This window comes from Setaria italica, chromosome VI (genome assembly GCF_000263155.2).
Source record: "Setaria italica strain Yugu1 chromosome VI, Setaria_italica_v2.0, whole genome shotgun sequence".
Classification (NCBI taxonomy): Eukaryota; Viridiplantae; Streptophyta; class Magnoliopsida; order Poales; family Poaceae; genus Setaria; species Setaria italica.
In genome coordinates, this window is record NC_028455.1 from 3,280,272 (window position 1) to 3,307,477 (window position 27,206).

At 45.1% G+C, this 27,206-nt stretch overlaps 2 protein-coding genes across 2 annotated transcripts; one reads left to right on the forward strand and one right to left on the reverse strand.

The window, feature by feature from the left end:
* The first annotated feature begins 3,075 nt into the window (after positions 1-3,075).
* LOC101763425 (mRNA cap guanine-N7 methyltransferase 1) lies at positions 3,076-6,825 on the forward strand. Its single transcript, XM_004972653.4, has 13 exons — positions 3,076-3,239; positions 3,387-3,532; positions 3,656-3,724; positions 3,794-3,865; positions 4,204-4,302; positions 4,830-4,886; positions 5,314-5,452; positions 5,557-5,621; positions 5,698-5,748; positions 6,009-6,071; positions 6,164-6,287; positions 6,373-6,434; positions 6,516-6,825. Exons 1-13 carry the CDS (start codon positions 3,170-3,172, stop codon positions 6,606-6,608), a joined length of 1,110 nt encoding a protein of 369 aa, XP_004972710.1. The 5' UTR covers positions 3,076-3,169; the 3' UTR covers positions 6,609-6,825.
* Positions 6,826-7,574: 749 nt separating this feature from the next.
* Positions 7,575-11,210, reverse strand: LOC101763830. The gene is made up of 4 exons (XM_004972654.4): positions 10,774-11,210; positions 8,751-8,895; positions 8,184-8,277; positions 7,575-8,092 (listed from the first exon to the last, which is right to left on the reverse strand). Exons 1-4 carry the CDS (start codon positions 11,151-11,153, stop codon positions 7,779-7,781), a joined length of 933 nt encoding a protein of 310 aa, XP_004972711.1. The 5' UTR covers positions 11,154-11,210; the 3' UTR covers positions 7,575-7,778.
* Between the last annotated feature and the right edge of the window lie 15,996 nt (positions 11,211-27,206).

The window sequence follows — 27,206 nt, forward strand, 5'->3', positions numbered from 1 at the left end:
TCCTTGTGCTAAATGTACATCGTTCTGTGTAATACATATGATAATTTGGAGTATACATAGACTATTGAAGCGTCATTGGCAATTAAAGGTTGCCTACTAACTCAATTTCTTGTTAGCAGATAAGCAATATGTTGTTGTTGTACTACATGGTTGCTAAATAGTGTAATCGCACATATTTTCTCTTTAAAATTCCACACTAGCATATTTTTTCACCTAATTTGATTGCCATTCATATGAAGTCATATTCTTGTGTGATATTAATGCGCATGGATTATCTATGTGCAATTGCTTATACAATTAAACTCCACATATGTACCCAAAATTTATCATACTAGATTTGATGGTTTCTACATTTTATTGTATAAGGTTACTAAGCAAAAATTATTGTGGTATCATTTGTTTGATAAAGAAAGTCAGAGCTGGCTTGTTTGTTATAAACTTTGGATGCTAGGATATTGAATTTTTCCTCAAACAATATGTTATGCATCTAAACAAACCATTAATTCTTTATCGCTGATGTCGCAATATTGGTGTGATATTGAAAGTTTTGTTTTGTGGGTGGAGGGTTAGAAAATTTCTGAAATAACACAAAGATGAAAATTTAGGGTAATAAATATGATTGTGTTGGATTTCCATGAGTTTTGCAAAATAGTTAATACAATTATGGTAAGAAATTATATGACCAATGCCTTTATTTATTCAAATAGAAAATTGACACATTTTATTCTAAGCACAAAAGTACTGAATAGCACAATAGATTTTTCTAATGTCACCATATTTATATAGGTTTACTGGTTACAAATACATGAAACTTTTTTTATTTTGAAGGAAATTGTTATATTTTTATTATACATAATATATGGTGTATCTCTTTGCTAAACCATACACAAACTTCCTTGCTTATTTTTTTCTATAACAACATACCGGATCTATATAATAATGACATTAGTGGATTTATAAATATTTGGATCCTTAATTCTATTGAGTCTACAGTATAAAACCTAATCAAATATGTTACTAGGTAAACTATTTTGGTCAGCATGTGTATGGTTAAGTTTTCATTGTCTTTGAAGGAGTTATATTGGTCTCCTTGTAGGGGTTTTAAGCCTTTTACCTAATGGCATGATATATGTTCTTGTGTAAGAAAGCTCACAAATTGAGTTTTGGAGTGAAAAAACTAGACTAATAATTAATATCAGTCACTTTGGAGGAATAATGAGGTGCTTCTCATTTCCTGCAACCTTATGTAATTGTTACATGATTCCACAAGAAAAAATAATGATGGTAACCTGACTTATTTTGGTATGTTTTTGAATTATTAGCTCTTTATAGACCATATTTTGTCATATTTGAATTTTTTATTAGTATACTTATAATTATTAAAATGATATATTATGTTTATCCTTTAAAGAACGTATGTACCATGATGTGCCACTTTCTTTGATTTATTTTGGGATATAGTTTCCTATGCAAAAGTATTATATGAATCTTAGGTCTGCATGGACATTCACTCTTTGATTGCGCATCTAAGGAATAAGGTATTTCCTGTTTGTCGTAGCTAAAATTTTCATTAAATAAAACTAATTTTAAGATTCCGCATGAGCAAGTGCAAAACATAAGGCACAAACCTATTATTCGAGTGATATGAAGGTTTTACAAATAAAATATTACTAAAACTCTATGCTAGCATCTCTTATATTTCCATGTGAAAAAATATTGTCTCAACAACAAAACGATGTATAAATGAGGGTATGTAATGCTATATAGAAAATAAATTATCGAGATAGTAAAAGATGAGTTAAATAGCGTTGATGGATTCATGACGTGATTTACTTTGTTTCATTCTTGGATATGTTCAGCAGAGTATATGAAGTATGCAAACTAATATGACCTTTGAAATGAAATTCTATAAGTGTTGAAGTGATAAAAGTGTTACTTCTCCTACATGGAAGCCATGCCATATCTCATTCCTCACAAATCTTATTTGAATCCGATAGGAGTTGGCCATTGGAGATATCAACCCTAGTGGAACAATATGTGCACATGAATTATTTGTCATTGATTTTCAAAATGTTTGATTTGAGACATGACATGCCTAAGGAAAAATCCACTTGCAGTCCATATCCATGGATCAATTTTAGATATAGGTGATAATAAAACCATGCATCAAATTCATAAAAAGCATATCAACCAAATGAACCAAAAATGGCAATAAGTTGCCTGTGACAAATTACTTCAATCTTGACATGAACAGAGGAGATCCTGGTGAAGGTATTGAATGTATGCATTGAACGTATCTTGTATCGAATACAGTCTGCAATATTCTTTTTAAAATAATACAATTTTATTTAAAAGCATCTGCAATGCCCTTTTCATACTGGGTATGTCTATAATGCCTAATGAAATTTCTTGCCCTCATGACATGGCTACAAGGCTATTATCAGTGCGGAGTTTCATATTGTAGTTTCCAAGACTGACATGTCATCAAAAGAGGTTTGGGTAGACGAATGAAACAAGATCCCTCAATGCAGAGTTTTGTTTCGTGGTTTCATATGCAAGGCATTTCATTAGACGTGATGAGATGAGATGAAATTCTCTAATCCTCAATGCTATTTCATCAGGTTTCATAGTCTTGGAAAAAGTGTATACAGAGTTTCATCCTGATGAAACTCCTTCTCCCCTCTCTCTCTCCGTAATTAGCCTGCCATATCATCAAAATTTTTGATGTGTCACATTATTAAATAAAGAATAAAACTCCTGTAAAAAGTGGGAATAGCCTAAATATTGCAACAAGTTTTATTTTCTTCTAAAGAACATGTTGCAACAAATTTTCAAATGCGTACTAAATAGTTAGAATCGTAAGTTGGGATCACACTTTCGCAACCAAGATTAGCCCGGAGCACACAAGTTACACACTCTCAACTGCGTGTGGAGGCCGAGCCACTGTGGCATGCTCACCACCGACTTTAGTCGTGACGTCACCGACCGGCCGGCCGAAACGAGCGGCCGCCAGGGCCCAGGGCCCTGCCAAGCCCAACCCCACGACTTTTCCTCCGCTCGGACACATTTGTTTGGGCAACACAAGCAGACGCCGCCACACACTGAATCGGATCGAATCGGAATCGAAACCCAATTCGAGCCGCCGGAGAAGCTTCCGTCGGGCGGCGGCATGAACAAGCGGCCCCGCGACGACCCCTCCTCCTCCTTCGCCTCCGCGCCCAAGCGCCAGTACGGCGCAGGTACTCCCCGCGCGGCCTCGTCCCCCATCCCCCCCCCCCCCCCCTCTCTCCCTCACCAACCGCCCCGGCCGGCGTCGGGTCGGGGGCGGGGGCTTCCGCGGCGGTCGGGTCGGGTGTCTAACTAGGGTTTGTGGATTTGCGTGGCAGGGGGCGGCTATGGCGCGCAGCAGGGGTACTCGGAGGACCGGGGCAGCGCGCGGCGGGTGGCGGACCACTACAGCGCACGGTCCAACCAGACGCTCGAGGAGCGCGAGAACAGCCCCATCATCCACCTCAAGAAGCTCAACAACTGGGTGGGTCTTGAATCCCCTAAATTCCTCGATAAAATGAGGAGCCCGTGATGTTAGATACATCCTGCCAGTGACCGTGCTGATCGAGTAACCGCTGAATCTCTGTGTGTGTGTGTGTGTGGGCAGATAAAGAGCGTTCTAATCCAGCTATATGCACGCCCGGGCGACTGCGTGCTCGATCTTGCTTGCGGAAAGGTAAGTGGCACATTGCGGTTACTGTGATTTACAAAGAGTTAAAGTACGCTGACCTGTTCTGCAACGCAGGGAGGTGATTTGATAAAGTGGGACAAAGCAAAGGTTGGCTACTATGTAGGGGTCGATATTGCCGAAGGCTCGGTCAGTTTCCTGTCACATTAGACATTTATGCTATATGTGTACAACACTACAACAAATCACTGAAAATTGTTTTAATTTAGCTGCAATGTTTCACTTCACTTTTTTTTTTAATTTGTATCCTTGATACCTGTATTTCTCAGTTTAGTATGATGGGCCTCTAAAGCTTATTTCTGTTTTGGTGCTCTCTTGTGTTTTTACGTTTTTCTGCCTCTTATAAGTCCCAAAAAGGGATTGATAGATTTAACATTTCCTGTTACAGACTTTATTTTATTTGCAACATATTTTGATGTATTTGCATCACTGGGGAGCATTTACATATTTCGCCCTGACACTATCAGATAAAGGATTGCATGACTCGCTACAACGGTGATACAGATCAACAGCGAAGGAAGAAGTTCAGTTTTCCAGCACGACTTATTTGCACTGATTGTTATGAGGTAAAACAGAGAACAAAGCTACTTGATTAACCATGATTAATTGGATGGTCGCTTTTGCATTCACAAACCCACTAGGCACTAACAGAATAAACATGCTGCCATACATAGAGCCACAAGCTGTTTTGAACAGTTAGTTACTGTCTGTGATCATGTTAAAACATATGCAATCATAGGGCCGTGCATTGAACACTTCTAGACTTATTCATACTCTTTTACTGAAAAGATGATATTGTCCAATCCTTTCATATCACCAAGCAGAATATAGTGTAGCTCATAGTTCTTTTCCCTGTGATTTCCTTCGCATGCTTATCAGGGCAGATCTACTGTAGGTTCATGGGAGTACAGCTGTGATTTTTTATTTTTGGAGAAGTACCAAGTATACCTCATACTATATTGTATGTAGACATTACCATGTTATGAAGCCCAAGTGCCCAAATGAAAGGAAATCAGCCCACCATGCATTGCTTATTATGATGCAAATGAGAATGAAGTACATGACTGATCCGCTTCTTTTCTTTCTTCCTTAGGCTCGCCTGGATGAATATTTATCTGAGGATGCCCCATTTGATATATGTAGCTGTCAGGTGAGTCGTGTTCCTTTTTTACTTCTAATCCTTGAGCTTTCTTGTCCACTGCTTTGCTGAAAAATATGGATCGAACTGTATCCTTTCCTAATTGTCGGTGCAGCTTTGTATTATTGAGATCTAAATATAAATGGTCATGAATGCATTCATGATAGACAGTTACCATTTAAATTATTACCAAAAAATAAAATGGTTCAACATTCAGGGTCATTGCTTTGTATAACAAGTGAAATGCGACTATGATGTTCCTAAAACAAAGTTGTGACTATGATGACTAAAACGTGCTTTTAATTAGTAACACATTATCAAATCTTTGAAACTGTAGTACTTCACCAATTAAGTTATAAAGAGGTTTCCTGATGTTGGAACAATGAATTATCTTTTATCATACAAGCTCTATTATGAATGACCTCTTTCTATATTTCAGTTTGCTTTACATTATTCATGGTCAACTGAAGCACGTGCTAGACAAGCCTTGGCAAATGTGTCTGCATTACTTCGTCCTGGAGGCATTTTTATTGGGACAATGCCTGATGCTAATGTCATTATCAAAAGGCTTCGAGAATGTATGTTGCTGTAAACAAACCAACATCTTATATTGGTTAACTTTATCACACTATACTTGCTGTAAGCTGTGTGATAAGTATATAAACTCTTCTGCTATGCTCAGCTGAAGGGTTGGAATTTGGGAACAGTGTTTACTGGGTTAGCTTTGGTGAGGAGTATGCTGAAAAGGTAAATGGCTTAAATATTTTATAACATTTTTTTGGTTTAGAAACTGATGCATTTGTTTGTTTTGATGATGGTATAGAAATTCCCTGCATCCAGGCCTTTTGGTATCAAGTACAAGTTTCACTTAGAGGTAACACTGGGACTAGTTTTTCCTTAATTGATGCCTCGTTCCTTTTAGTTGAATATGCTTACAAGGGGTCATTAATCCTGGCACTAGTTTCTCTTAGTTTTTTTTTAACTTAAATATTGATAGGCTAGCTTGAGTACATGGTCAAGTAGTTTCTGGTGTATCTTTAGTATTTTCCCAGATTGGCTTCCTTTGGAGTTTGTTTGTATTGATAGATTGTGAAAAAAAAATGTGCTGCAATGAAATTCTTCTGCAACATGCAGGATGCTGTTGATTGTCCAGAATGGGTTGTTCCATTCCATCTCTTCAAATTACTGGCAGAGGAGGTATTGAGTTGTTTCTCTCCCATGCTGCCTATGCCTCAAATGGTTTGACCAATGCTTGGAGGTTGTTCATATTGTTTGTCAATGTATTGCAGTATGGCCTTGAGCTGGTTCTGATGAAGAACTTCCATGAATTTGTACATGAGTACTTGCAAAAGGCAGAGTTTACTGAACTGATGCGGAGGCTAGGTGCCCTTGGTGATGGAAGGCATGACCAAAGTAATTTCACTCCGAACCTTGTAGAATGGCTACCCTTCAACGCCGTTGGTTTTGCCCCGCCTTAACACTAAAACGTAAAATGCAGGTACTCTGTCACAGGATGAGTGGGAAGTTTCCTATCTCTATCTCGCGTTTGTCCTGCGTAAGGTATCATGAGACTCACCCTTCCTGATTCCGTTAACATCTGAACTGCACACCCAATTTGGTAACGCTTTCTATTTTTCACAGCGAGGGCAACCACCTAGCCAACGGAGATCCAATAATGCAAACAGAGGGAAGATGTTCCTCACCGAGGGCGATATCGAGGTTCTCGGGATATAGTCAGAAGTGTACTATTAGAGAGCTTGCTAACAGCTTTACCAATTCTATGCTCCACATAGCATGAAAGAAAGTTGTAACTTTAGTGGCTCACCTGTTTGTTCCTCCAATTTGTATCTGTTGTATAACTCCACAGAATTAAATCTGTAAACCAAAGGACTCATAAATGCAGTTTTGCAGGAATGAATAAATATTAATAGGATTCGTAACTTATCCTCGACTTCAAAGTTTTAAACTGCCCTCCCGGAATTGACTTGTGGTCACGCATTTTGGCGTCCTTTACTTGAACTCTGTTTTCTGGGGTCATGAACGTGGCTTCTGTAAGATTGCAGATGGCTGAAGCATCCATGCAAGAAGTGGCCTTTTGAATGGCGAACTCCGTTTGATCCAAAATGCTCGCAGACGCTGAAAGCCTGAAACAACGTCGGGCAGCTATTTTCTGAATGGGCTGGTGGGCCTGGGCTCTCTCTGTCTCGAATCTACTGGGCCGTAGCCAGACGACTGCTCCAGCCAGCTTGGGAGTGTGCTTTTGAGCTGCTTATTAGTACCATCTCGGCAGTCCAAGGAGAGCACGCGCAACATATAAGGCTGATTCTGGGACGGTTCAGCACGACCTTACTTGAACAGGATCTGTTCTATAGGCTCGTACCGCTTCATCCTTTACCAATAAGGAGGCAAGCACTCAAGTCTGGTTGATGAGCCAGGACCTCTGCGCCAGAGCGTGATTAACAGCCAGGATGCTCCGGTTGGAGTCATCCGCCGGCTGTAGAGGATCGTTCCTGCCAGGCCCTGTCTTGGTCGGGGTGGCTCAGGGGTTGTCTGACAGACTATTTTTTATTTTATCATGTTTTCTTTACACATTATTTTTTTTCAATTCAGTTATTTTATCACGTTTTCTTTACACATTATTTTTCTTCAATTCAACTTGTTATGGGATAACCTAGCATATCATATAACACCACAAGCCAGTAAAATAAATTAGACAACCCAATACACGCACAAAAACATTGTTATAGGATAGATAAGTCTTTTATTGTACTGTCTCGACGACTCATCGGAACCGGCATGAAACCAAGGACACAAGCTGTACATTACGTTCGTAGTATTCTTGACCGAGTAATTTTCGACAGATTTGAAGTAGGATAGGTCCCAGAAGAGGCGCCTCATGAGCTATCATGCCCTCTTGAACAGAACAACTAGGATGACCGCAATGGTCAGAGCCATGAAGGAACCGCCGACAGCCATCTCTGCCAAAGAAGGGCCCTTCTCAGCTGAGGAGCCTGCTCCAGCCTGGGCTTCCGCTGGGGGATGCAACAAGTCCTGGAAGAAGTGGGTTATATTATCGACCACGTCCATCATCGTCTTCTTCGCCTTGTCCACAAAGTCTGCGAAAGGTGAGCCGGTGGGTGCATTTTCAGAGGTGGCATCTTCAAACTTCTCAGGCGATTCTACTGTGGCAGCTTCCTCAGGGAATGTCTGAACTAGAGCTGTGTCACAGAAGATAACAAGTCATACGTGTAGCTAGCGATGATGAATATGATATATATAACTCTGGCTAAAGAATTATGAGGTACATACTTGTCTGGTGAGTCTTGTAAAATTCCATAACTTTCTCATTCTTCAATACTGCATCCCAGACATTTCTATCTGATGCAAGGGAGGCGACAACACTCTAGAGATCAAGAGTAAGACAAACCATCAATTTTAGGGAGATAAACAGAACAGAAGATATCGTATTGTATCAATCTAAGTGATTCATGGCCATACCGTTGTATAACCAATCAACTAATATAAACCATGCATACAGGCTATCTTGCTTATTGAAACTCTGTAACTGCAAACCAAATACTACACATAGAACTTGCCTAATGCAGACCACACAACAATAAACAAACATACATACATCAAACGATTTCTTCCAAGTCTATAACAAAAGCAGACACAGCAAGACAACAAATAAATAGCAATGTATTATATTATTATCCTAGCAAATTCAGTGGCATTTTATCGATGGCAAGTGACTTTGTTTGAAGTGATACCTATAAAGGTGTCAAATGATTGATTTTCCAATCTGTTTACAGGGGTCATTGCAACAACTGAAAAAAAGATCAAGCATAGCATCAAGAAAATAATACAGCTACAAACCTGAGCCTCTGGGCTTGATTTCAGCAATGTAAAGGCTTGGACTACATGTCCAGGCATAGAAGGAATTATTGCATCTGTTGCCAGCTTATTCAGTTCTTTATCTTGTTCCTTAACAACCTCAACTGGCGACTCATTGAAATACGCCCTGGAAAAATATATTTTATGAGGACTGGGTTAATACATCCGAACCAAATGTCAATAAAAAGGTGTCATTGGAGATTCAACAGATTCACAAGTCATCGACATATTTAAGATGAAAGACAGAACTACGAAAAAGTAAAAGCGCCTCAAAGCAACACTCAATCATATTTGAGGGGTATGTTAGATACTTAGATTAGATGGACATGGATGATAAACATAAGTAGGAAGCCTTTTTAGCACTTAAGTTGGCTGCATCAACTAGACAACTTGAGTGGGCGCCCAAATCTCTATAGGACGAAACTTGCGAACGGACTCTGGCTGTTCATTGGGTCACGTCATCTGATTTTTTTCAACCGTCAGATCTCAAATATTGTTTAGATCAACTGTACATTTACACCAGGACAGATGCACTAGCCAGTAGGTCCTTCTCTTTTCTAGATCCTTTGCGTGGGCTCCTTTCCGCTCGCATCGTCCTTGGCTGTCATCCCTTTCACGCGAGCAAACATCCAAGCCGGTCGCGCCGGCTGTCGGGGTTCGAGTGCCCCGTCGCCCGTGCTACACATCAAGCGTGCCCGCAGTCGTCGCAGCACACAGGCTGCTGCGGCAGTGCCTACCCATGTTCAGGGCCAGCGAACTCCAGCGCCTCCTCATCCAATTGTGCTCAGCTTTCTGTTCCCCGCACGCTGCCATGACAATCCAGAGAAACCACCAACGAAGAACAAGAGAGAGGTAGCATCAGAGTTGAATGGAGGTCGAGCTTAGAGAGAGGGAGGATTAGTACTACTCGGTACCAGCTGCTGCCCATGCATCACCGCTGTCCAGACTCCAGGAGCTGTCGGCATGCCGGCAAGCACCACGAAAGAGAGAGCAGATAGAAAATACAGCTCGACCACTAGATCAACTGTCCCGCTCTAACAAAAACTAACCTTTCCCACTGCTAATTTAATTAGTAGATGGCCACCATTTCCTCTTGAATTTTGTTAGTAGACAAACACGTATACTACTTGGGTACTTATCTGCAGACATGGCCATCAGGGTGATATATTACTTAAAGTAGCGTGAGTACTTAAGCGCATTTAGAGGTACATTTAAAAAGCAAAAGAAGTCCAAAATGTAGAAATCTCTAAATAATCGAATATGCTCATCGTGACTCCATTTGAACTTCAAAATAATTGCTTTCAAATAGGGCCACATGTTATCAAGGATATAGGAAAGACATGCATTGTTACAATTTGTACAAGGAGGAAATTAAGCATGTTGGTAGTTAAACAACTCCTTCCAGAACTTTTCACAATATGTATCCTTTTGTCATGATATTGCCTTTTTTTCCCCATTAGCCTACGTAGTGATTGGTTCCTTGTTTTTAACTTACCTTTTCATATGCAAATACTAAATTCTCCCACATGTTATTTTTTGATCTTTTACATAGAAAACACCACTGAATCATAAATTGTGGAGTGAAGAGCTCTTGAATTTGATAGAGATTAGTATTTCCATCATACAAAGAACTCACACTTATATTGTCAATAACTACTCACAAGTCCTCTAAGCCGGCTCAAGCTGGCGCGGCAACACCGCGCCTGAGGTTTTCTAGCACCCAACACTGGATTCACCAGGCAGATCAGTATACTGTGCTACAGTGATGTCTAGGGTTCTTATCACTAGTTGGGGAATCAAATTCGAATCCCAACACCCAAACTCTAAAAGATGAATCAGACACTTCCTAAACCACATAAGAAGAAATAATTTCAGCAAACACATCGTGACGAACGGATCACGAAGAGTTAGATAAATCAAAACATTAACCAATTAATTTCCCCAAAAAATCCTGACATTCCCAATCAGTTCGACAAAATTCACCGCCAAAGACGCGATCTTTCACCTCTCTATGGCGTCCCTGAGCTCGGTGGTGGCCTCCTCGGCCTCCTCCCTCGACGGCGGCGCGAAGACCAGCCTGGGCTTCGCGGCGGCCGCCGCCGCCTCCCTCTCCGCCACCACGACGGACGCCGCGTCGTCCCTCCAGTCCGCGAACTCCCAGTCGTCCAGCTCCCAGGACGCCGCCCACTGCGCTGCCGCGGGGGGCACCTCGGCGCCCGAGGCGGAGGAGACCAGCGGCGCGGCCTCGGCACCCGAGGCCGCGGCGGGGGCCGTGGCGAAGGCCGGCGCGGCGTGGCGGAACCGGCCGCCCTTTGCCGCCGACGCCGCCGCGGCGCCACCGGCGATGCCGACCTTCGCTGCGGTGCGCATGACACCTCCCCCCATGGCGGATGGCGTTGGCGTTGGCGTTGGCGTTGGCGGTACCCCTCTCTCCGGTGGCGTCTCCCCTCCCCCTAGTTCCCCGCACCTTTCTCGTCCTATATGTGTGGGGGGCAAAATGCAGGAGAAACCTTGGAGTTGTTTGGTAGCGGAGATAAGGGCTTCTGATGCAGCCAAAAAGTGCTGGTGAGGGCAGATTTGTGATGATAGGATTTAATTAGGGTGTTTTGTGGGAATGTTTGGAGGAAAAGATCCCGTGTGAATGGAAGGCTGGTGAGGAGGGCGATGGGATTTTTGTGGAAGGAGATAAGAGCGCAGTTGACTTCGATGCTAAGTTATCCGGACGCGGATAGACGGACAGTGGCTGACATGTGGGGCCTCCGTCGCTCTGACAGACGTGGTCAGGCGCTTTTTCAGCTGATTTTTTTGGGAAATTGTACCGTATCCAAACCCGACTCTCCAGCGCAGCAACATTCCCAGTTCGTGTGCATTGTTGCATATCCAACCCCTTCTAACGTGCCAGTCTCGAGTTTTTTTTTTTAACTTTGGACCCTATCACCCTAAGTCAATATGTGGTAGACTAATCATATGATACTGTATGTCAAATAGGAGAAAAGCCGTTATTTTATGCTAGTTCTTCTAGATATAATAAGTCGCCCGGAGAACTTATTTGACTCCTTTAGGCTCCAGCGTTATCGAATTATTGGTTTTTTTTCTTGAGGGAAAACGAGAGCTTTCTTAATTAACCAATAACTACAGTCATTTTAAGATTTTCTTTTGAGATGTACAGTCGTTTTGAGTTGCCTAGAAAGCATAGCAAAAGTGGGAGCTTTGGACTAAGCTCATTCATAAATCATAAGCAACTTTGTTGTTCTCATTTTAGCACGATTTTAAGTGATGAAAATAAACCTAGGATATGTCTAGATATCTGATAAAAATCTGCCATTTTTAGCTATTGGACCGTGAAATTAACGGTCCAAAACCCCCCCTTCTACCCCTTATATATCTCTTTCCTTTTCTTCCCATTGCGAGTTGCGATCCAGGATCGCGCCGCTACGGCTTCGAATCACGTTGTGTTCCTCGAATGTCATGACTTTACTTTTCTTTTATGTGCGCTTATATCTTCAAACAATTACTTTATCGTATATGTATATTATTAGTTGCCCTTGAATTTTTCCATGGCCGTTTTTAAACTTATTGGTCTGCTCTAAGAGATAGAAGCAACCACTCATTACTGTTGACATTGAGGGCGGAATTGGACGTCCTTGTCATCGTGCATCACAAACCCATTGCAATATTTTATTCAAAATTGTCCGCATTCCTTCACCAAAACACAAAATGGGCCTGGAGATCTGAGAGCAGCCGGAATGGCCGGCCCACTTCTGGAAAAAACGGAAATGCTGAACCAAAGCAAGGCAGTGGCAATTTACTAATTTAACACCACCTCGGCTGCTTACAAGCCGCTGACGCAGCTTATAATCCAGGAGCTGGGGCGACGCAGCACGACCTTACTTGAACAGGATCTGTTCTATAGGATCGTACCGCTGCGTCCTTTACCACAAAGGAGGCAAGCACTCAAGTCTGGTTGATGAGCCAGGACCTCTGCGCCAGAGCGTGATTAACAGCCAGATGCCTCCAGGTTGGAGTCATCCGCCGGCTGTAGAGGATCGTTCCTGCTGGGCTTTGGCCTGGTTTGGGATGGCTCAGAGGTTGTCTGACAGACCTTTTTTTTTTTGCCCTTCTTTTTTATTTTTGCACATTTTGTAATTGTCTCACAGCGTTGTAATAGTACCTAATCCAATTCTAGCAAAATGTTCAGATTGCATTCCTCTTGGTTCTGAATTTCAGCAGCAGATACCCTGTCACCCAGGCAAAAACAGGTGAGGCGACTATAACCATGTAGGTCCCTCGGCACCTTCCCTGTCTGTCTACTGAAGAAAGAAACTGAACCCACCATGCGTGCAGAGATGCAGACACGTTGCGAATCGTCGGTGCTAATACATCCAAACGAAATGTTCGGTTAGAGCATCTCCAACGGATTACCCATTTTCGATTCTCTATTTGACTCTCTATTTAAGTTGGTAAAAAGATTCCTCTCCATACTAAGTTGCTTATTCCAATAGACTATCCATTTTCCACTCTTCAAATCCCAACAGCTAGTTACCTCTCTACAAATAAGGGCTCTCCATCCACTCCAACAACCTCTCCATTTTACACTCTCCGTATTCCAACGGAATGTAATAGCATTATGAACATTTAAATTAGTAGACCTTTAAATTGCATTACATAAAATAGTCCGAGTACATAGAAGCATATGAGAACATATAGGGTGCGTTTGGTTGGGAGACAATGTAGAACGGGACGGTCCCGTTACAGTTTTTCGGGATGGGATGATCCCATTTCTTGTTTGGTTGAATGGGATGGGTCCGTCCTAATTTTTTGTTTGGTTGGAGAGATCGCTATAGACGGGACGAGCACCGTTTTCTTCTTCTGTTAACACCGTTCGTGGGGCCCACCTGTCATACTAACAGGTATCTTCTTCCTCCACCGGCCGGCCGCGGTGGAGCTCGCGCCCGCCGGCCCCGCTCGCCGGCCGCGCTCGCCCCCGCCCGCCGGCCCTGCTCGCCTACGCCAGCCGCGGCCGCGCTCGCCCGCGCCCGCCGGCCGTGCTCGCCCGCGCCGGCCGCGCGAGCCCGCGCCGGCCCCTCCGCGCCTGCTGGCCGCGCTCGCCCGCGCCGGCCGCGGCGGAGCTTGCCCGCTCCGGCCCCTTCGCCGGCGGCTCCCCTCGCCCAAACTCGCCCCCTCCACCGGTGCGGACGGACGGCGCGTGACGGGGGCGAAGTGGGATGCCCCCGTCCGCTCGTTTTGGTGGGATGGGGGCATCCCGCATCTGGAGGGTATATTCTCTCGTAGGGATGTCCCTGTCCCACCTGTCCTCCAACCAAACGCGGGACGAAGTGGGATCGTCCCGTCCCGTCCCACTTCGTCCTCACAACCAAACGCACCCATAGATGACAGTATTAGATGACAGTATTAGACATAATAGTTTATTATTACATAAAAGCACTAGTGAGCTCCATGACGTTGCCATATGTGTTCCACATGATCATTTTGGAGCTGGCTGTGCAATTGGGGATTTCTAATATCACAAATATTTTGAATGTAGTATTTTAAGTTCAATTGGATGTTCATATGAAGGTGTGGCACGAGCTCCCATAAATTCATAATTGTAGTCTACTTCAGCTCCTCTTTCATCCTTAATAATCATGCTATGCATAATAATAAATGCTCTCATTATGTTAACCAAGTGTCTCCTGATCCCATATACGAGCTGGCCCTCGGACAATAGCGAAACGGGACTGTAACACTCCGGAAGCTCGCTCAACACACTTCCTAGCTGCTTCCTGAGCTTGAGTGAATAATTTTCTCTTGTTCCCTTGTGGAGATCTGATTGACTTCACAAGTGTAGCCCAATTAGGATAAATACCATCTGCTAGGTAATATCCCATTGTGTAGCTGCGACCATTGATGATATAATTTGCTTGTGGAGCTTGCCCCTGAGCTAACTTGAAGAACAGTGGGGAACGGTCAAGCACATTAATGTCATTGTGAGATCCCGGTAATCCAAAAAAAACTATGCCAAATACATAGATCTTCCGAAGCAACAGCTTCTAGAATTATTGTGTCCTACGAAGCAAACTGTTCAGATTACATTCCTCTTCGTTCTGAATTTCAGCAGCAGATACTCTGGCAACGACAAAAACATGCGAGAACCTTGCGTTGTGTACAGTGACAATGTGACATTCAGCATTCAGGTCGTTCCAGCGTGAGCAGACAAACAGGCGAGAACCTTATCTGCATAGACGCAACAGCACTGCCCTGACAGTTTTTGAAACTGAAGGACCATTGCTTAATTGCCTGTGCGGCCACTAGAAGCACCAACTCCTTCGCTGTAATCCATTGTTGCAAAATTTGCTCTGCTATTAGTCGCAGGCCTACTGGAATGCGATGACATGACATGAGCTGACCGGCAGTTCTAACTTGCGAGGCAAACAATGGCGTCATCATCGACCATGACATTAGCTGCGTGCACAATTCAAGTGCTGGTCCAAAATTCCAGAGTCGATGCACGGTACATCTCTGGTGCATGAACACGAAACCTGCGTTACCACGGGTTAGCAAATCCTCCATGGCTGGTGCCGCCTCCTTCACATTGAACCTCGATCTCCATAGGATCTGTTCTGTAGGATCGTACCGCTGCATCCTTCACCAAAAAGGAGGCATGCACTTCAGTCTGGTTGATGACGCTGGGCCAGTGGAGGATCGTTCCTACCAAGCTTTGCGCTGGTGGTCAGGATGGCCCAGTTGTCGTCTGACAGACTTTTTTAAAAAAAAACCTTTTTTCCTTTTACAATTTTCAATTTTTTTTGTTCGCGCATACTGCTGCACAAGCGACACTGCAGCACCCAATCCAGCTCACGCGATATGTTCAGAGGATGTTCCAAGCTGATGAATGAGCAACATGTTCAGATTTTGTTCCTCTGGGTTCGTTCTGACACAACTTCAGCAGCGCTGCAGCAGATGCTTTGGCAACGGAGGCGACAACCTTGCACATGGCACTCCCTCCCTATCTACTGCACTGAAGAAACTGAACCCACATGCAGACATGCTACAAAATCGTCTGTAAAAGTGTAACCACAGACTGCCTGACAGTGCGTGTGAAAGGTTCAGGCTCCCTTTATGTCAGTTGCTAAAACTGCTAATGCCATTCGATGCTGAAGCTGAAGCTGGGGTTCATCGCTATCTTTCGTGGCTGTGCACAGCTACGGAAGGAAAGAGAGGACAGAGCCACAGAGGCAATGTCTGACTGTCGCAGCACTTGCTGTTTCTTTGGATCCTGCGTAAAATCTGAGGATCATCTGGAGTTCTGGACCATGGCTTCATCCATGTCACAATGTATGCTCGTGGCCTTTGTAGTATCCGTTTCACAATGTAATAATATATCCACTACCCGCAAAAAATGTAATAATATCCACACGAGTCAATTTAGATTGATCTGTTATTCCTTTCTTTTATTAATATTAAGCTTCCTGGAAAAAAAAAGCTTATAACAGTTTGAGAATATAGCAAGGGAGAGAGAGCGCCCGCGTCGCTCCCGTCGCGAGCGGCACGGGCCCGCTGCGCAGCCTCCCCCTTCCTCCACCTTCCCATGGCCGCGCCGCTGCCCGAGCCAGCCGCTGGAAGCCCACGCGGATTGCGAGGACGGCGGCGGCGGGGCGTCCTTCATCCCCTCCTCATCCCTTGGCGGGCGGGGCTGCCGGAGGGGGCCGCCACAAGGTGGCACGCGACGGGGCCGGACAGGCTGGATTCGGTGCCCATGACATCAGATTCGTTGTCTGGCATGGCGGCGGCGGCCTTGCCCGCACGAACTGACACCTCCTCCCCGGTGTGGCCTATGGTTGCGCACCGGCGGATTCTCAGTGGGTGGCGGTCGCGCGCGGATGAAGGCCGGGTAGCTGGCGCGGGCAACAGAGGAGCGCCGGCCGGCAGAGTAGCGCGGCGGCCGGGAGGAGCGTGGCCTGGAGAGCGCGCGGTGGTCGGGAGGCGCGCGGCGGCCAAGAGGCGCGCGACAGCCGGGAGGAGTGTGCGGCCGGGAGGACCACGGCCGGGAGAGTGCGAGGTGGCCGGGAGGCGTGTGGCGGCCAGGAGGAGCGCGGCTGGGAGGAGCACATGGCGGCTCGGAGGCGCGCAGCGGCCGGGGAGTGCGTGCGGCCTGGAGGAGCGCGTTGCAAGCCACGTGGCGGTGGATGCGCCGCGTCGGCAGGGAGGTGCAGGCAGTGGAGGGCGCTGCGCGTGGGCAGCGGTGGAGGGTAGCGATAGAAACGGAGGTGGAGGTACGGCGGCATGGCGAGTGGAGGCATGGCGGCGGCGTCGCCTCGGCGGGTTTGCCATAGCTATGGTCCGGGAGTGCCGAACCATGTACGTGCAGCAAGAGATTGTATTGCTCTAGGCGAAAGCCTCCACCGGCCTTCGTGCTGGTGGGCATGATAGTGGCGCCCTAGGGCACCGTCTTCCCCGTTGGGGGCATCATGTTGGAATTATGACCCTGCTGCACGGGGTTCTCTGGGTGAAAACCCTGTCTAGATCCTGGACGAGTGATGGCAGCACCATTAGTGTCGTGCCCTCCTTGGAGGCTTGGTCTCTAGAGACCCGACTTGGTTCGTGGCATTGCTGAACCATGGCCATGGGAGGACATAGCCGATGGCGGCAACTTCGCCGCGTTGTGAACTGAATGGGGTTGCCGAGCCCATGTGCAGGCGATCAAAGTTATGGTGGTGGCCAGGGGTTGTTGCATGGTTGTCGGATTTGGCTGCTTGCAAGGGACCGCGGCGGCTGACGTTGCTTGGCAGCGATCAGTGTGGTGTGGGACTGTGTTGGAGGACGGCGCTTGCGGCAATGGCAGCGTGTGACGACTAGGCTTGCAGCGGACCGCGGCAGGTTGCTCAGCTTGGCTGGGTCATCTGGTGCGGTACATCATCGGAAAATGGCGCAAGCGATTTCTCTGGCTTGCTGACACGGTGGAGAAGGCTATATGCGAGGGTAAAGCAACAAGGTGAGGTTGACACACCGGCTTGGCTGATCTATGGAGATCTTGGGGAGTGGGGCAATATCGCTCAACACTCTAACAGCGACAAAAGAAACAGATCCGTGACGTGGAGTACTGCGGCGGGCGTGGCGAGGCCCCCGCGCGCAGTGTCTCTTCGAGGTGACGAGAGAGAGCCAGAGTCCAACAACGGATGTGGCGAGACACCCGTGCGTTGTGTTATCATGGTAGCGACTACGAGGCAACCTGCGAGAGGTTCGGATTCGGTGCTATTACCCTGTCAGGTGGAGAGTGATGTTACAGCGGCACTACGGCGTAAGGTCCTGCATGGCGGTGGCCTTCTCGGTGCGGTGCAATCTGCTTCTCGGTTCAACGTCAATGCTAGGTTACGCTGGGAGGTTTCGGCAACTTCTTGACCATGTGTATGGTGGTACGGGCTGTGGTAAGGCTTCGGTTCTGTTGTCGAGGTGTTGAGAGGAGTTGAGGTCGGCGCGTGTTGATGTCCCAATCCAACCGGCTGATGTGTTGTAGAGTTGAGTTGTGAGGGCGTGGTGTGGCATGCGTTGATGACCCAATCCAACCTGTTTTTTTGTTTTCGTCTAGTCTGAACTTCGTCTTCTTTTTAATGTAATCGGCAGCTCTCCTGCCTGATTTGTTTAAAAAAAATATTAAGCTTCCTTCGTGTGACTAGGAAACAAAATCTAAAGACGATCACGACAGATTTTCTAGAGGCCGCCAGCATGTGTTCGTGCTCTTGCAAGGAATTTCTTTGGCATGTGATCTTGCAGTACTAAACTCTATTTCTACCTTAAAATGAAAGGTAGAGCTTCTACCAATTTGCTTCAAAAATCAATATTAAGCTTCATGTACAATGATGAGCATGTGAACATGCATCGTGAAAGGGAGGGAAATGTAGTACTTCCTCAGTCCAAAATTTTTCCAAAATTATAGGTCGTTTTGATTTTTTATGTGCAAAGTAGATATAGTGTATGTCTAGATGCGTAATAATATCTATGAACTTAGAAAGCTAAAACGACTTGTAATTTGAAACGGTGGGAGTACATATATTGTGAAACAGTGGAAACATGAGATCTCTCTTTTCTTCTATGCATCAATACGCTACGAACAAAAATCTACAAAGAAAAAGAAAAACCACTCTGATGACTGAGATTCCTTCGCGCGACTAGGAAACAAAATCTAAAGACGATTACGATAGATTTCCAAAGGCTGCCATGTGTTCGTGCTCTTGCAAAGGAACTTCGAGAAGTTGACTTCCCACCACGCGTTGACTTCAGTACTACTACTAGGTATGGAAAGGTACCACGGATTGATTGGTAGCACTAGAGTCCAAAAAGGAATTAATCGAGCAAGTCAACGTTCCTTCCAGCCGGACCGGCCGGGTAGGTGTCATGATGAACGACACAGCAAAACAAAAAGGTGATGTAGATAAAAAAAAAAAAGGTTGGATCCGCGTGCTGACCAATGTTGCTAGTCCACGGGGCAATCATGGCCAGCCAAGTCGCAGCCTGACACTCTCCTAGATTGCGTCGTGTCAACGTTGGACCTACCAACACAACACGTACTCTCTCTCTCTCTCTCTCTCACCTTTTGCATAAAGATATTTATTGGTATATTCATCCTTCTCTCTCTCGTTTTGCTGCCGAATATGCACGGTAACACTGAGATCATGCATTTTATGATCGAAATTGGCGACCACTCAACTTTACACAACTAAAACTCGTGTATGTCATAAGCAAATGTCCAAGCTGGCGATGACTTAAACTTCAATCAGTTAATGAATCCTAGTGGACTACTACTAAGATTTAAATGAAGGTATCCAACGAGCTATTATCTATACATAGTGTCAAGATGGTTTTTGCAGAGAGAACTGAGCCGAACCAAACTCAACTTCCAATGATCATCATCGAATCATCTTGATCAAAATAAGAGGCTCAATCTTTGGAAATGAAAAAAAAAGGAACTCGATACTTGGACAGCAGAAAGTATCAAATGTTTCGTCTTACTTAACATGTCAACCATGATTCATCTATCTATATGAGAGCATAAAACCCTCTGCCGTAATCTCTTTTTTTTTTCAAAAAAATCTAGCTTTGTTTCGATGGGAGAGAAGTACCTACTATAGCCGGCCTATGACTAGAGTGTAGAGGTTTTTTTTTTATGTCTGCGTTTGTACTGTGATTTGCAAAAAGAAAAGATGTCAGCTGGGTAGTTTATGCGAAATTGCTGTGGGGGTAGGCACCATAGGTGCGTGTAGCTGGTTAGGTTTGCCATGGCTTGTTGTTTGGTGCACCGTGCACGTATGCAGTGGCAAGTGTGTGACCGATATGATCAGCTGCGTTGCGTACGTGTAGCACGCGTGCACGTAGACGCCGCGAGTGCGCTGCTCGCTTTCCGCGGGCACGCGTGCGACCACCCCTGGGCGGGGCCCGTGGCCGTGACGCGACGCATCTCCCACCTGGCCCCCCTAGCTCCTTGACGAGTAGGCTGCGCGTCAGCGTGACGTCACCCAGCCTAATTCTCTCGATCTCATCCTCACCCTCCCCTCTCCTGCGTACGGCATTATCCCGGTACGGTAGAAGACGTAGAATAATACTAGTGAGCGTGCATGTGTAACCTCCCTCCGTAAAATAAAAAAATAAAAAAATAAAAGAAGTAGACATTCAGACAAGATAAAGAAGATTCAGACAAGGTAAAGAAAATGAGCATCACGTCTGTAGAACGACATTAGTTGCTTCCATGATTAGAGGTATAATTGAAGGATGGTGCTGTGAAAGAGGAACGAGAGAGCATTGATGTATATATGCTAGCCATTTGCATGAACTCGAAGAGCATGATTGAATTGCCCTAAACAAAAAAGAGCATGATTGGATTGTATAACTCAATCAGTGGCTTAGCTAGGATTTTAGGCTAGGGTGTTAACACTATTATAAATGTAATATGCTAATATTACATTTCAGGCGTAGTGCGTTGGTCACTTGTTCCTCCGCACGTACAAGCATCAAACAAAGAAGGCCTACAAACTAATTACACGAGAACGGACGCTGGCAAATTAAGTTACTTAGTGATAATGGGTTCTGTGCCATTACAATTTGCAAGTGTTTGATACACGCCACTACTATTGTCAAATAGGATGCAGGCCATTACAATTTCGCAGTAGTTTGAAACATGCCATTTTGTACGCCCAGGATGTTGTTGGACCCACCTGCAGGCGTACGGTTATTGTGCACAATCTCGTACGGTCGGAATTGTCCCTGTCCGAACCGATAAGGAGGCCAGGTTGGTAGCTAGCCGCATACCCCGCTTCCCTACTTGCGCCGCCGCCACCGCTGCTGCTTGTGCCACCGCCCACTGAGCTTGCAATGCCGCCGACTAAGATTGCGCCGCCGCAGAGTAGGGGAATGGAGGCAAGCTGTCGACCCTATCCTCGTCCTCAAGCTCCTCGACGAACATCGAGAACCAGCAGATCCAAGCCATGTCGAGCAACTGCCCCTCCTCTGCGCCGAGCCGCAACCAATTCATGCCGCTCCCCCTTGTTGACTACCACAAGTGCTGGGTCAAGGTGATTTGGTTGAGGAGCAGGGGAGGTGCCATATCCTACAAGTGCTCGAACAACCTCAAGGTAAGATTTGAACCCTAACATAATAGAGAAACCGTGTTGCCTAGGTTTGACTTGGATTTCTTTTGTTGATTATTGTTCTAGGACGACACTACATCATGTGACCAATACTGGTTTGAAGCTCAATATTGAACCATTTGAAGCTCAATTTCCCACATTTGGTCCCTCCAAACCCTCAGTTGGTTGGTGTAGCATTAGCACAGTCAAGTGCTGTATTTCAGTCTGGGCAGCAGCAACCGAGCAATGAATTAGTGGGACAAATCAATAGGTTAAAGCTAGCAAATTGTGATTTGAAGATGGAGTTGTGCGAAATGAATAACCAAAGTGGAGAGATGAGAGGGCAGATTAACGATTTGAAGCTAGAGGTGGGAGAGTTGAAGCATGCTGTTGGGAAGAAGAAGGCCCCGAGAAAACCAAGGGAGGATGCAACATGGCCACCATTGCAGCTGTTGTTACATTGATAGTAGGTGTGATGCTTGGTATTTTTGCATCAGGAGTAGCTAGGCGCTAAGTGAAGAAAGTGTTATTGTCTTTCTGTTGTCAGTGAGGGCACCGGTAGTGTCTTTGTGTTGTCAATGAGGAAATTGGTAGTGTCTTTGTGTTGTCAGTGAGGAATTTAGCTTGTTATGTCCTTTTGTTGTTTCAGAGAAATTTGGATTGTTATGTCTTCCTTTATGTTGCAAGAAATTTGGCATCTTATGTCTTTATGTTGTTAGAAATTTGCCATGTTATGTCCTTGTGATGTATGGACTTCATAAGTCATTAATGTGGATTGCTTTTTAAGGATGTCATCTTTGCAGTTCATATGTTTATGATTTAGCTCTTGCACAAGGTGGACATAAAAAAACATGTTCACAAGGTTGGCACACATTTCATGTTGCCCACGGTGGCCACGGCCTCCCAAGAGTTCCGCTCGACTACCCTCTGCTCCAACTTAGCTTGGTCTAGCACCTCCAATTTGACTTGGTCTAGATTGAGTACGCCTATGAATACTGCCATGATGGGATGGTGTGTGTGGAATCGAGTGTATCGGGTTTTGCTGATCAAGTTGCTCGTACGCACGCTCCACCAACTCAACTAGTCATCTGGTATACTTGTCATGCAGCATCACCCGGGCAATGAGATCAATGGACGCGTTGGTGGCAAGAGAGGTACGTTGTTGACGCGATTGAACTGCTTCAAATGCGTGATCCAAGTTCATGATTGGCAAGTTGGCTACAAGGCGGCGGCAACGCTCTACTCGTGCAGCGTTTCTTGCTCGCCGTCGAGTTCTTTGAGCTTCAGTTTCTTCTCCGACTACGTTGGCTGTGAGCTCATCCTACAAGATGTCGTCTGGGTGATGTTCGTACCGCGGATTCCTTTTTGGTTGTTCTTCATCCTCACCTTGTTGTGCAGCGACGAGGGCGAAGAGTTCCCGTTCCGGAGAATAAATTCCTGAACTTGACGTGATGACCTCTGTAGAGTCGTCTTCTTTGGATGGGTGATAGAGGGGTTCCCTCCTGGTACGGGAGGGTATTGAGGTAGGCAACAAGGCGTGACTCGTCGTCCTTAGCAAGAGCTGGTGGCTTCATGTTGGGCCAGTAGACGAATCTGCCTTATGGAGTTGATGTAATCACCAGACCTTGTTGTGGACCTGATAATGGAGTCTTCTCATCCGGATCCGAGTGGTAGTTGAGGTCCTCAATTAAATCCAAGTTGATTGTGATCTGGACAGGGTAGCTTGGTAGACAGCACCCGTGTTCTGGAGTCCGAACGGAATCAAGTTGGGTCGTAGACCAATTCGCACGATGGCTTAAATGTCGGCTCGTGGAAACCAGTCCGATTAGTGGGAGAAGTCAAGTTGTACTCGGACTCGTCCCCCTAGCCTCTGACTAGGTCAGAAATTGAAAATTCACCAAATTTGTCAACGAGATCCTCCAGTGCTTGGCACCGGAGGTTGATGGCGTGCTGCTTCTTCTCCGAGGCTGGCGCGATGTGGCGGTGGAAGTTTCTAGTGCCGTCTGCGACATAAACCCAGGAGCCGAAGATGAACGTCGAGCCCACTTTGAATGCGACGGTTGGCTTGAAGATGACTTGGACCATCGAGTTCTCCAGTGGATTCTCAACGAGGCTCCCTACCTGGTGTGCCAGCTATCGGTGTTTAGACCCAACAACCTACCTTAGATAGTGTTTAGTGTTTAGTGCGTGGGGCTCACCGAGATTAGGAACTCAAAGGTAAACTTGAACGCACGATTTAGACAGGTTCGGGCCGCTAGATTGCGTAATACCCTACGTTCTGTGTGTTGGTTGTATTGAATTGCTTTGGAGGGGGTCCCCGCCTCGCCTTATATTGTTGGGGCAAGGTTACACGTCGGTTGTTTACAAGAATACTAGTCAGATTCGACTAGTGAGTCCTACTTTAATTGCTATGAGTAGTTTCCTAATCCTCGACTAGTTCCTATCTTGCCACGTAGACTACGTCGTCTTGCATTGTAGTCTCCATGTCTGACACGTCTCGGTGTCCAGCGCTATATCTAGGATTGTCCAAACCTTCTGGTGAGCCCATAGATGTATGTACGACAGGTGGCACCACACATATAGGTTCTAAGTAATCAAACTCATGAGCATCAGTAATTAGTTGGCAATGCATCTCTGCCTTATACATGTCCAACAAGGTAGCTAGCTAGACAACATCTACAAGCCTTACATCCTCACCCAATCTCTTATAAAAAAACCACACTATTGCTCTCTAATTTTCCCCACATTCCACCTCTTTTGACACAGAATTCATCAACTTGTATACTGGAAGCACTCCTACCTCCACATCCTAGTCAATTTTTGCTTCCCCTTTGTGTATGATTTCCTCCCAGCCAAATCAATCGACCAGAAAGCTTGAACTTTTATTGCTAAACTGAACATCTCAAGAACCCTAGAACCAGAAAAGGCGCATCAATCCAAGTCAATCCAATGGGACAAATTGAAATTCACCCTACCCTACCGCAACACATGCCCTCCTATCACACAAATCAACTACAACCCCGTGAAATCGACTAAACTACTCATGCTGCATCTAAGTGGGCGTACCTGATTGTGTCGTCTTCCATCTACATGGCGGCCATCCACAATCACCAACGCGCAGGCCTTCGATTTAATCCAGCGCCATCAATCGACCGCTCGCTCCAGCCCGATTCGCCTCTAGTCACCTCCAATCGCGGTGCTAGGGTTAGGAGACGGGGACGGCGAGAGTGCATCGGGGGAATGGAGCAGTTGCATGCCGGGTAGTAGATGCTTAGGACAAGGGCAATTCCGACCATACGAGATTGCGCACAGTAACTGTACGCCTGCAGGTGGATCCAACAACATCCCGGGCATACAAAATGGCATGTTTCAAACTACTGCGAAATTGTAATGGCTTGCATCCTATAAGTCAAACAGTAGTGGTGTGTGTCAAAACTTGCAAATTGTAATGGCACAGATCCAATTAACCCTTTGTGCAAAATTGCAGGGTGGTCCATAGCCCACAGGGACCACCCTGTAGCTCCACCCCTGAACTCAATAAGAAAGGTAAAATAAAGCTCCTGTTATTTGGCTTATGCAAAAACTTGCAATTTTTAACGTGTCAATGTGAGTCAGCATTGGTGGCACAAGGGAACGTATATATGGGATATGCATGAGATAAGGACTGCAACTAGATTGAGATATTGCAGTGGCCGACCAGAGTACAAAGATAGGGATGCTTAGATGTGGTATGGAGATATGGAAGGGTGAAGGGTAGAATAATACTAGTGAGAGAGAGAGAGAGAGAGAGAGAGAGAGAGAGAATTGATGTATGCTTTTTGCATGAACTCAAAGAACATGAGTGGATTGTATAATTCAATACGAAAGGCAGCGCTCTCCTTTTATTTGCTTAACAAAAACCTTCAAGCTTCAGCGTGTAATTAAAATGGGAGTTAGCATATCGGTGGCACAAGGGAATGTGTGGGAAATGCATGAGATGAGGATTGTCACCTAGGTTGATCGAGATTGCAGCGGGCCAACTAGAGATACAAAATTGAACAACTCTCGTTGGTGGGACTTATACACGTACATGGCACCAAAGATAGGGATGCTTAGACGGTGTACTGTGGTATGGAGATATGGAAAGGACGATGGAGGTAGACGGTTTATCATATCGTAGTACACACGTTCAGAGACTTGACAAGGAGAAATAAAGGCAAGCACTGATATAGGTGAGGTAGTATATATGTTCATTAGTTTACTTTTATTGCTTTTAATAACCTTCTTAGATCGAAATTGACAGGTGGGTTCTAAGGCTATTCCCAGTGCAATATTTCATTGCGTGGTTTCCAAGAGAATCACGTTATCTTTGGATTATTAAAATGGCAAATGAAACTAGACGTCCCAATGCAAAGTTTCATTCCACATTTTCATCACATGCTAGCATACCATTTAAATGTTGTATCTAAGTGATCAATGAAAATTGATAAAACATGTGAGGATGAAACACAAACTCTCCCAATGGGAGTTTCACACGGTTTCCAACATGCTCTAAACGGTGAGCACCATATGAAACTCCTCCCATCTCTCTCCTCATAAATTCTCTGACATGTCATCATGTTAACTTATGTGGCACCTCATTAAATTGGGATGAAACTCCTATGAAATTACTTCCACTGGTATTAGCCTAATATGCCTGCTAGCTCACCGTAGAGTGGGATTAGCAACCACGGTCTAAATCATGGTTTGCACAGATATTAATCCACTCATGTCCGGGGTTTGGGCCTCTATAGTATTTTTGTGGGAGTAAAGCACCATGCATGGAGAAACAGTTAGTTGCTTGGGTGCTATGGCTAAACCATTGGGTGTGAAAACAAGTATTTCTAGTGCCCGTTCGTGGTTTCTATTTCCTAAACCCTAAATATTATTTGGAAAATGTCTATACTCTCTATTGAATTAGTTTTTACACCAATGAAAAATGTATATTAATGCACATGTGGCTGCGCTTAATTTCCTCAGAAAGTATGTAATTGTGCAATTGTCATGATCAATCAAAATTTTCACTTATGCAGTAATTTGTGTACGACGCTGCCTTAATGATTTTAAAACCCTATCTAGGTTGGAGATACATCATCCATTATCTAAAAAAAAAATCTAGGTTGGAGATATGCAACCCTAGGAAAGAATACATGATCAAGTCCGGTATGCTGATATGCACATGTCACTACAAGACTCTCCCTTTTCCCTGACATTTTCTTTTTATAAATGGCCAACAGTTCTAGTAGATTTGATTCACTACCTCCAAAACTGTGGGGATGAAGTTGTGGGGATTATATTGTTGGCAATTTATCAAAACTATGGGGAATGATGGGAAATTATACTACAAACACTGTTGGTCACTTACTAACATGCTAAACACTGTTGGCCACTTTAAAAACTGTTGGGAATAAGATCAACTCTTGTAGTGTGTATAGATGGAGAGTAGGGTTATTACATGCCCCTCTCCGAAGGCAATAAGTATGGTCGCACCTCTCCGTTAGATTAGATTAGAGAGGACCACAGCACACATATAAACAACTAATAGCGTTAGGTGTGATACTACTACAACCTCCAACATAATCCACTATCAGGCATGTCGCGTTGAAATCCAATAAAAGAACATTATGCAATGTATGCAGATCATCAAATGCATTTCGGAGAGTGCAGCAACAGTCCGGCACATACGTGTGTTCCTTGTTGCAACAGCCCAGCTGCACTACATATAGCATGCGATAATGCGTCACCATCTCAGACCGTCGAAGACCCGTCTAGGTAAACAATAACCTTTCTTTCCTCTCTTTCG

Bases quoted from the DNA above. Each gene is read 5' to 3' on its own strand.
- LOC101763425 (XM_004972653.4), top strand. From the start codon at position 3,170: ATGAACAAGCGGCCCCGCGACGACCCCTCCTCCTCCTTCGCCTCCGCG. The intron at 4,887-5,313 runs GTGAGTCGTGTT...TCTATATTTCAG, and splicing joins TTGATATATGTAGCTGTCAG to TTTGCTTTACATTATTCATG. The intron at 5,749-6,008 runs GTAACACTGGGA...TGCAACATGCAG, and splicing joins AGTACAAGTTTCACTTAGAG to GATGCTGTTGATTGTCCAGA.
- LOC101763830 (XM_004972654.4), bottom strand. From the start codon at position 11,153: ATGGGGGGAGGTGTCATGCGCACCGCAGCGAAGGTCGGCATCGCCGGT. The intron at 8,896-10,773 runs GTGAAAGATCGC...ATATTTTTCCAG, and splicing joins CTCAGGGACGCCATAGAGAG to GGCGTATTTCAATGAGTCGC. The intron at 8,093-8,183 runs GTATGTACCTCA...TCTGTGACACAG, and splicing joins TTACAAGACTCACCAGACAA to CTCTAGTTCAGACATTCCCT.